This window comes from Quercus lobata, chromosome 11 (genome assembly GCF_001633185.2).
Source record: "Quercus lobata isolate SW786 chromosome 11, ValleyOak3.0 Primary Assembly, whole genome shotgun sequence".
NCBI classification, from domain to species: Eukaryota; Viridiplantae; Streptophyta; class Magnoliopsida; order Fagales; family Fagaceae; genus Quercus; species Quercus lobata.
Genome location: NC_044914.1, coordinates 45,356,177 through 45,367,467, shown reverse-complemented (window position 1 = coordinate 45,367,467; position 11,291 = coordinate 45,356,177). Strand labels below are relative to the sequence as shown.

Here is an 11,291-nt window from a genome sequence, read left to right as displayed (position 1 = left end):
TTGATGCCTCATATATGTGATTTGAACTCCACATTTTCCTTTCTTACCATCTACTTATCTATTAAAATAAAAATTTTAAAAAGTGCATGAAAAATTAAACCTTCACCTTCACCTCCACCCTTCAGCAGCAAATGAAGTGAATTGAATTCTTTTCCAAAAAAGGGAGCCTCCATTTTTACTTTTGAAGTTTGGTTACCTGTGCCCAAATTACCATTAGACCTCATTATTAGACAAAAAGTGCTTTCTGAATAATTGTCAATTAATACTCACGCAACAAAATGTTGTTAAGGACCATTTCAAACTTTTGAAAATGTGCCAAAAAAGGGACCTAGCAGAAATGTCTTAAAATCTATACAGCCTATGAGCCTATCGCATGCCATTGCTTGATCGGTGTTTAAATGAGTTGGATTTAAGGGCATTGAAGGTTTGTTACCAATAGTCCTGAACTGAATGGTTTCTATATACCATGAAGGAATCAATGATCAATTGATCATCTAAATAGTCTGTACCCACAATCCAATTGATCATGATATAATCGGTGCAATTAATAATGACAATCTCGAGGCATTGTGTTGTCTGTACTGCTAAACATGGACCACGTCTCTTTGCAATGAATGATAAATACAACTCATTCTTTGCTGTTGAAACTAGAGGTCTAGTAAGCCAAACTAGAATCATCTTCATTATAGCTAAGCACAACTTTATCTTGGTTTCACTATTGGAATCTCAGAATTTGAATAGTAGGCTTTTCAATGCAATACTGTTGAAGAAAATAATGAAGCAAATTTCACCATGGAAACTCTTTGAATTCATGTCCTTAGTATAGGTTAAAAATACAACTCATTCTTTGCTGTTGAATCTAGAGGTCTAAGCCAAACTAGAATCAACTTCATTATTGTTAAACTCAACTTTATCTTGGTTTCACTCTTGGAATTTGAATAGTAGGCTTTTCAATGCAATATTGTTGAAGAAAATAATGAAGCAAATTTCGCCATGGAAACTCTTTCAATTCATGTCCTTAGTATATGTTTAAAAAACGACTCATTCTTTAATGTTGAATCTAGAGGTCTAAGCCAAACTAGAATAAACTTCATTATAGTTAAACATACTTTATCTTGGTTTCACTCTTGGAATTTGAATAATAGGCTTCTCAATGCAATATATAGTTGAAGAAATAATGAAGCAAATTTCACCAGGGAAACTCTTTGAATTCATGTCCTTAGTTAGTATATGTTAAAAATACAACTCATTCTTTGCTGTTGAATCTAGAGGTCTAAGCCAAACTGGAATCATCTTCATCATAGTTAAACACAACTTTATCTTGGTTTCACTATTGGAATTTGAATAGTAGGCTTCTCAATGCAATATTGTTGAAGAAATAATGAAGCAAATTTCACTATGGAAACTTTTTGAATTCATGTCCTTAGTATATGTAAAAAATAAAAATAAAAAAGTCTTTCTTTGCTGTTGAATCTAGAGGTCTAAGCCAAACTAGAATCAACTTCATTATTGTTAAACACACTTTATCTTGGTTTCACTCTTGGGATTTGAATAGTAGGCTTCTCAATGCAATATATAGTTGAAGAAATAATGAAGCAAATTTCACTATGGAGACTGATTGAATTCATGTGCTTGTATATGTTAAAAAAAAAAAAATGATTAGATGACAAATTTCACTTTATTTTCCATCAGCTTAAGCTTTGTTGAATGGACAAAAGGTAGGCCAGTCAAACAAAAATAACCTGGTCAGTAAGTAGTACAACTTTGTTAAGAGAAATTGAATAACTTTCAGTTTAGTATAAGAGATTTTATTTTTCTGAGCTACTAACTGCTTAATTTAAAGAATTTATCCCAACCCCACAAAATATCTTTAGGTACATGATGTGACAAGCTCCTAACTGAATCTATCCAATTACTTATAAAAAAGACAGACGTGATTGACCATTCCAATGAACAAAGTCCAAGTCGCCAATATTGAAAATTCATCTCCCACAGTAATGAGATAAGAATTTAAACAATCAAATGAAACTAGTGGAGAAACAAAAGAGGAAGAAACCATGAGTGACATTAAGCATCAAAGGCTGCAAACTAATGGAATTTGGATGCACATAGCAGAGAAAGGGCAAGGCCCTCTTGTTCTACTTATTCATGGCTTTCCTGAGCTGTGGTCTTCATGGACTTACCAAATAAACCACTTGGCTGAACATGGTTACCATGTGGTTGCACCAGACATGAGAGGCTATGGTGACTCAGATTGTCCCCTGGACCCAGCCTCATACACAGCTTTCCATCTTGTTGGGGACTTAATTGGCCTTTTGGACCAGCTTGGAGAAGAAAAGGTACTGTCCCTAACATTGCCAAAATGTCCTTGGCATTTTGATGCACATATTGAATTCAATACAGAAAATTGTACAAATTTTGGTTTTTTTTTTTTTTTCCCTAAAGTGTAAATAATGTTATTTAACTTGAAACTATATCCTACAAAAGGGGGACAGATGTCACAGGGCCATAAGTCCAATGCCTAATCGAACGAGGATCCTCTCAATTTCAAGTGAAATGGAGTAAATTTTGATATAGTTAGAAGGGTATCATGAAAAGAATTAATTGTGTGTGGCCAAGTTTTGTTAGGCCATGATAACTTTATTTCCTACTCCTGCCTGCCTTGTCTAAAAGCCTAAAACAATGCTCTACCAAAACAAAGAGTTGGAATAGTTAAAAACATAAATTGTGCCCCATTTTGTATTGAGAACATGAAAGCTATTTACATTTTGCATACATACATTCTTTACTATTTTATTTTTACATACATTCAATTTCTTCACTGGTGTTAGAAATATTTACATTTTGCATTTAAAAAATGTATTCTTGAACAGGCATTTGTGGTGGGGCATGACTGGGGTGCAAAAATTGCTTGGGACCTTTGCCTCTTCAGACCAGATAGAGTCAAAGCACTTGTTAACTTAGGGGTCCCATACCAGCCACGCTCAATCGAATTCAAACCTACTGAGTTCATGTCCACAAAATTTGGAGAAGGATTCTACATTTCTCAATTTCAGGTAAAAAATGCCAAGAACTGTTTTTCGTTATGTACAAAAATATATTTATCAATTCTGTTAGCGACGTTAGAATAATAGTTACATGATTAAATTCACTCTTTACTATTAATTTAAGCTTTTGGGGTGACCGGTACAATATAAAGCATCATGTAAAATTGTTGGCTTTTACAATATTGCAGGAGCTAGGAAGAGCAGAAAAATCATTTTCTGCATATGACTGTTTAACAGTGTTGAAGAAATTTTTATTGGTCAATGGTCCAGAACATCTAGCGGCTCCTCCTGGTGTTGAGATCATAGATTTTCTTGAAACCCCATCTTCTTTGCCTCCATGGATTACTGAGGAAGAGCTTCAACTTTGTGCTAACAAGTTCCAAAAATCAGGTTTCACTGGGGGCTTAAACTACTACCGTGTCATGGACTTGTAAGTTCACATTCAATCTTAGTTTCAAATCACATAACAACAACAATAACCAAGTCTTAGTACTAAAATTTTGGAATCAGTTATGAATTCTTAACTAATTAGTCACAGCGAGTCATATGTATTCTTTTTTATTATTCTATTCTATCTGAAGTCATTCGTTAACAGAATAAAAATACACCTTTGTATATCAATGTTATGGCTAAGATATTTTGCTTGTATTGCTAAATTGTGATGCCATATATGTATGTAGGAACTGGGAGCTTCTTGGACCATGGCAGAGAGCCAAAATCACAGTTCCAACAAAATTTATAGTTGGGAACAAGGATCTTGGATTTCGTTCATTTGGGACCAAGGATTATGTAGAGGGAGAGGAATTTAAAACCCTTGTACCTGACCTTAAAGTGGTCATCATTGATGGGCACCATTATATCCAGCAGGAGAAAGCTGAACAAGTCACTAATGAAATCCTATCCTTTTTCAATGACAAGTCTCTTGCTTAATCAATAATTTATTTGTATGTCACAAACTGAGGAAAATCTTAAGTAATAGATAGTGATACTATTTTTTGTTAAGGTTGGGACTTGGTGAATGTGTTGACATGTACTGTGTTTTGTTCCTATATTATAATATGTGCTAATGACTCCATTTTTAATGGTAAAGGCCTGCAATTTTTTTGTGACTAATGACTAGCTCTATGCACAAAAATTGTGTTATGACGATTACTCAGTGGAGGTTGGCAAATTACAGTGAAGTATATAACTATATACTAATAGATGTGCTTACCACCTAGCTGCTATGAGTGTCCAAATTTGATCTCTTTTTTGTATTTTCCAGCATTGTCCGGAATCTATGTATTGTGATTATTTATAAGACAACCAACAAATCTCTACTTGTATAATTGTATATAATACGTACTTTTAAAATTTTTAAAAAAAATTTTTTTTTTAAGTGACAAATCTCTACTTGTATATTTGTATATAATACGTACTTTTAAAATAAAATATATATATATATATATATTTTTTAAAGTGTTATGGTGATTTGAACAAAAATATTCATTGAGGCTATAAAAAGCCCATACTAGTATTTAATATTTCTGGATTTTGGGCCCATGTGTACGTGGATTGAATTTTCATGGCACAAAAGAAGCCAAAAGTTGGCTTTGGAAATTTGTGATTGGTCAATGAATACACCATGAATATGATAAATTATGCATGAGAAGCCAAAAAGAGTATATATCATTAAATTGAAAGGATATGCCAAGAGCTAAATGTTTTTTTTTTTTTTTTGGAGAAAGCCAAGAGCTAAATGTAGTTGCTAATTGGTGATTTCTATAATTTCTTATAGAATTCATCTTTCATACACCACCAGTGAGTGTGAGTGAAAAATTAACCGAATAAATACCTATTATAGGAGAGAGTAAAATTGGCATATTGCCCACAATTTATATGCTAAATAACCATGAAAGTTTACTACACCAGTGATGGCCTGATTTCTTAAAGAGTTCATATTTACTGCACCAGTAATGGAAATGGGTTTTAATTTATTTGGCCTATTTTAATTTCGTGTTCAGTCTCGTACATTTCTTTCTTTGATATATGAATTCAAGGTTGACCATCAATGATCAATAATATATGTGAATACTTGCATTAAAAATGAGTAACTAAATAACCATGAAAGTGTAAGTGGCCTTCAATGCGTCTCAGCATACCGGTTTTCTTCCCCTTACTTGTTTTCTTGTAAAATTATATGAAACTATTTAATGGGACATTTCCAAATTATCCCATTATTAATAAATTGATAGGATTTCATTTGACTCAATGGTCTAATTTTTTTTCCCAAAATGTAATTTTTGCACCAAGCAAAGGTATCATAAATCTACCCTTTTAAGTTTCATTACACCAATCTATTTTGAAGTTTGAACACCTTTCCAAGTTTAAAACATAATGCCTGAATTGACATATCTCTTATGCACAAAATGCTTGGGGCCTAGGGGGAAGAGTTTAAGTTACAAGATTAACAGCATATTATAACTATTTAATAAGTTTAAAACATAATGGCAAAACTTAAATAGACTTCTTTAAATATTGTAATTAGATTTTCTAATTAAACTCAAATATGTAATTATATAGATTAATGAACAATACAATTTTTTTATTATTATAATTTGATAGTTACACGAGATAGGTGAGATTTGAATCATAGATATCTCCGATAAAAACATATAAAGGTGTCAATCAGTAGACCTTCAAAGCTCTTAGCTGTATGATTCAATTTAATTGTCGTGATAGACCAATTTGATAGCTTATATCAATTTAATCAACACAGCAAACATCAATTGAGAAATTGTAAATAAGTTTTTATACATACCATAAATTCAAGCATCTCTTTTGTACCAACATGACAACATCCCATATCAAAAATATTGAGAGAGACAACCAAAAATTATAGTACAACCAAAAAATCTATGATGATCTCATTGGTCTCTTTGTAGTCATGGCATGTCAAGAAGATTTTTGAATCACTTCATGATGATAAACCAAACAAGATCCCCAATACTACCAAATAAACAAGAAACCCACAAGCATGGGCTTTGTTTTCTTTCTAAGTTCTGATGAGAAACCAAAAATCTGCAGAATGTGGCAGTGCCCAAAAGTGAAGGTTAGGTTAAAACCAAAAACCAAAGCTCAAGGCAAAGACAAAAAAGCCTCCTAGACTTTGCTGCCAGTGTGGGTCCCACCAATTAAGCCATTATCAATTGGGTCCCATCCATGTCATAGGTGACATCAAAAACCAATGGAACTGATCCCCACACACACACACTCATCTTAACCCCATTGGGAATCAGTTCCAATAGTTTGATTCTAAAGCTAAATTTGGGACCCACCTTCCATACCCACAAGTTTAATCACTGATCAAGAGTCAAGACAAACCTGCTTATCAAAAAAAAAAAAAAAGAGTCAAGACAAACCCCCACTAATCATTTGATCATGACCACACACGTGTCATTTAAGCCTTATCTATGGCCCACTTTTTTTTTTCTTCTTTTTTTTCTTTTTTTTTTTTTTGCCTACTTGTCAACGAGCTAAACCAAAAAATTTCCCCTTTATTAAAACTATATATTAGTAAATTTATTATACATTGATTACCGGATAATCAGTATATAAATTGGGTTTCGTACAGTTGGCAATTTCACCTATTATTTGTTAATTAATATTATGAATTGGTTGAATTAAAAACCCATTTATATTTTTCAAAATAATTTACATAGTTTATATATATTCATATAAAATCAGAATTTTAAATTGTAGGTGGATTGTATTTTGGTTTTTATGCGGGTCTAATGCCGGCGGGGCCTTTCCCATTGGCCATTGGCCCCATAAAATTTTAATTATTATTACTAATTATTAATTTTTAATTCTAGACTTTTGCGTACAAGACTCACTCAACCAACAGACAATGTGTTTAAGCTAATTGATCTAGGCACTCCTATCATGGCAAACATTTAAAAATAAAAAATAAAATGGCACTGATGTACTATCATAGCATACTTTTTTTTTTGCTGAGAATACGAGTACAAACTTAATCAATTGTAGAAGATAGCTCATATGGAGATTTAAGAGTACACGAATGCTCGAAAGTTGAACAATTATTGTAGCTCTTTTCCACAAGGACCACAACTAATTCACAAAACCACTCATTTAGCCATTGAATTCTTCTACTCTGCATATTCTTTAAAACATTAAAAAAATTATATTACAAAAAAACATCTTTTGGCAATCTTCCTTAGTCTTTTATCACTTTAAACACATATGAGAGTTCTTTTGATAATCTAAATAGACCTGGTGGAGGGGGGTCTTTCATGATTTTAATGGGTTTTGGTTAAAAGATTTTTCTATTCATCTAGAAACAACTACCAATAACATAGCAGAATTAAAAGTTGTTGGTTTTGGTTTAAATCTGGCTTGGAATCTGGGTTTAAACATACTAATTTACAAACCTGGTTATGCAATAGCTAACACATGATAGTGCTTATGCGCCATAACTTTATGTTTTAATTAATGATTGCAGGTCTCTTATCATTCGTGAATGGATCGTCCTTCCTACTCACATATACCGGGACCGGGAGGCTAATGGAATGATTGATGGACTAGCTAAAAGGGGAAGGTTGCAAATGAATAGAATTTTTGTATATGAGTCTTACTCGAGTTTGTGTATGAAAAGTATCTTGGGGATGTTTGTCAAATGGACACTCTTAAAAAGTGCTATGTAACAAATTATGTACTCTCCTAAACTGTCTGTTTGAATAAATAAAACTTTCCATTTGTACACAAAAATATATATATATATATATATTTTTTTTATGTAACTATTGTTTAAGAATATTGTTTGCTGAAATTGTAACTCAAAATGTTGTTTTGAGAGAACTGGGAACATCAAAATTGCATTTTCTAAAAGTGTTTTATATTTTTAGTTTAAGAAAAATAGACAATCGAAAATTGTGGGGACTATGGCCCAAAATAATGTATTGGATTTTGGGCCTTGTCCGAGGACACTAACAAGTCCGAGAAGATAAACATGACTTAGGTGATTTATTTTACAAGCCTTATCATTGGGAGACAAAGAGGGGAACTCCTCCTCGGACACGATAGATCCAGACCAAGTGTATATTCCAGCAGTTGAAGCACGCCTCCTGAACACGTGAAAGAGAAGAGAACTCAAAATATATAAGGAAAGGCTGCCACCACCACATTAAATGCACTACAACTACTTTTCTAGCCGCATTAATGTGGAGAAGACTCCTGAATAGTGTTGCCTTGACTGCCGCAATTTACAAAAGACTGAAAAAATGTGTCTAATGGGATGGGTGCTCAAGTGGGGGTCCAGATGATCAGGAAAAACCTATATAATGTAGAAAAGCCCTCATGAAGAGGGGGGAGCGGAAAAAGGAGAAGAGAATACTGTAGCATGTAAAAGAACCCTAATGTGGTGATCTGTGTTTATAAGTAAAATTCTAGTCTCCTCAGACGGAAAGTCCTTTGATTATAATAGTTTTTATTCTTATCTGATTATTTCTTAAACTCATGCAAGCCGTTGCACAACTCTCCTAAACCTAGTTCTTTGTCCCATACTCTACAAAATTCATTGTATTGGGCTTTTTGGATCAGGATTCCATACAGTTCGGGCTTGGGCTCCAAACTTTGTCCATACAAAAATATTTTAATTGTAATTTTTCTCTATTAATTTTTGAAATAAAAAATTAGAGAAATTATTTGCTAAAAAACAAAATCAAACATTCCTATGGTGTTGTAGACTTATAGTGATGTTTGGTTGTTTTCTCAACCGTCATAATTATACTACTGGGCAATAATCGACAAAGATTTGTGAGACTGAAGATTTTGATTTTAATTACAACGTATCCACTACATTAGTCTACACTTGAGAAAATTAATCAGAACCCTTTTTTTTTTTTTTGAGCAGCAGAACCCAAATAAATTAAAGCATAAATAAACAATTATATTATTTATAATTTCTTAAAACTTTTGATAGTTGAGTTTTAATAGTAAGGGAACCCGTGAACCTTATTCTTTGGCAATATGAGAAAATTAAGGATCTGTTTGATATCCGTTTATTTTATTGAAACTGAAATTTTTTTTGTGAAAGTATTATAGATAAAGATAAATGTTAGTTAAAATAGCATAGTGGAAACTATGAATAGTACCAAAAAATACAATGGGACCTATGAATAGTAGCAAAAATAAGCTAAATAATAAAATAAATTGGCAAAAAATAAGTTAGCCAAACAAACACTGAGCCTCCATTTGGGAAGCGCATTTTGTGCGTTTCCCAACGAAAGCATTTTTTCCTATGGGTCTTATGCAGTGTTCACGAGACCCACAAGTACCATATTCAATAACTTTTTCTTTAAAACTAGGTCTCACAGTATTATTCACACATTCAAAAATTATTTTGCTATAGTATTTTCAGTAATAAGCGGTATCAAACAGACCAGTGTGAAAGTTAAAATAGATGAATTATTTTATATAGGGTGAGGTTTGAGTCTAGTGCCCAGTTGCACTAAACCCGTTGAGATAATGACATGTGTGTCCACTTTTAGACACGTGTCACTATCTCAATGAGTCTAGCACACTAGATGCACTGGACTTAAGCCTCACCCTTTTATATAATAGTTATTTATTTTTTTGGTCAAACTCTATTATGGATTTTTTACCACATTTTTCATAGTGCCTTATCTATTCATAGTTCCTATTTGGAGAGAGTTGAAAATGCACTAATCACCATAATTGTTAGGCCAAGTGGTACTTCCTCGGATTCTCAACAACAAAAAGCGGTACCTCCTCTTGCACTAAATGCATAGGGTCCGGGGGCATTGTAGTGTAGTCATTTTTTTCCATAAAAAAGCACTAAATCTTTACTATATAAAAGAGGATTTTCACCACCGCCCACCTTTGACATGATAATCACTCCACAAGTATAACAGTATAAGTGTTTGTGGGGTGTAGGGAACAAGGGTCGGGTTCAAGTCTCCAGGAGAGAATTTTACACACATATACACTTAGATTAAGTTAGAGTATAATTTATATCTTGTATAAAAAATAAAAAGAAAGAGGATTTCCCTCTTTGAACTAGACTTTTATGTAATTCAAAAATACCCTCATTAATGAAGGGTAAATTATTTTAGAAATAGGATCATAAATGTCAAATAACAAATTTTATTTTGAATTAAAAATAAAACTCCTAAAATTTAGAATTTTTCCCTTTACGTTCATTTTTTTATTCCCTAAATTTAGCATTTTTTATTCATTTTTCATCCGAATAAAAGTAAAACATCCCAATTTAAAAAATAAAAAACTAAGAGAACTTCTAAAATTTAACCTTATTTCTTCTTACGTTCATCTTGTTTTTCGAACACACGTTCAAAAAAAATTACAATTATTGCTTATCTCTAAAGTTTATTCTTTTTATTTGTTTAAAAAATAAAAAATATATATTTCTAAATTATAACAGATTCAAATTATTAACCTTTACCCCAAAAAAATAGAAGAGTCTCTAAGCACGCACAACGCGCATGCATAGAGGCTAGTAAATATATACCCTTTTATTTTAAATACAAAAATAGTATTTTAATATTATTAAATCTTTGTAATACAGTTTCATTTTAAGTAAATTGTTTTAATAATTTTAATGTTCTTATAATGAATATGGCAAAAATATGCAACTTGTAATAAATTAATAATTACATTGATTCACTTAGTGCAGGCATTATGTATACAACTCAACTTTATTATAGTATTAAAACAAAAAATTATGAAAATTTGTTTAAAATAAGAGTAATATTACGTTCATAATATTTTCACGATAACTCTTAGATGACAGGTTGTTCCGGATAGATAAAAAAGTGATTTCCGTTGTAAACCCAAATTAAAACTAGTAATAGCTTACCACGTAAGATTTTTTTTTTTTTTTTTTTTCCAGAGAGTTTCAATCTATGGCGTCTGCTTCTAATAATAGCTCTTTATCTTCAGACCAAGACATCAATCGATTTTTTGTGCAGGCGGTGATCGAACCTCATATCTCTTATTTAACCATTAGAGACTTTACCAATTGAGCTAACATATCCTATTTAAAATCCCATTTGATACCACTCCCCATCCATGTAAAACTAATCCATATTTTTTCACAAAAACTTATATTAATTCAAATGTACAAATTTCAATAATAAAAAAAAAAAATTACCATGTTATAATAATTCAATTGTTCTTATATTTATTTAAAATGTAAACATGAAAAAA

The 11,291-nt window shown here is 31.9% G+C and overlaps 1 protein-coding gene across 1 annotated transcript; it reads left to right on the top strand.

Moving 5' to 3' along the window:
• Positions 1-1,972: 1,972 nt before the first annotated feature.
• Positions 1,973-4,160, top strand: LOC115968953 (epoxide hydrolase A-like). The gene is made up of 4 exons (XM_031088498.1): positions 1,973-2,339; positions 2,874-3,056; positions 3,236-3,477; positions 3,728-4,160. Exons 1-4 carry the CDS (start codon positions 2,058-2,060, stop codon positions 3,975-3,977), a joined length of 957 nt encoding a protein of 318 aa, XP_030944358.1. The 5' UTR covers positions 1,973-2,057; the 3' UTR covers positions 3,978-4,160.
• The last annotated feature ends 7,131 nt before the right edge of the window (positions 4,161-11,291 follow it).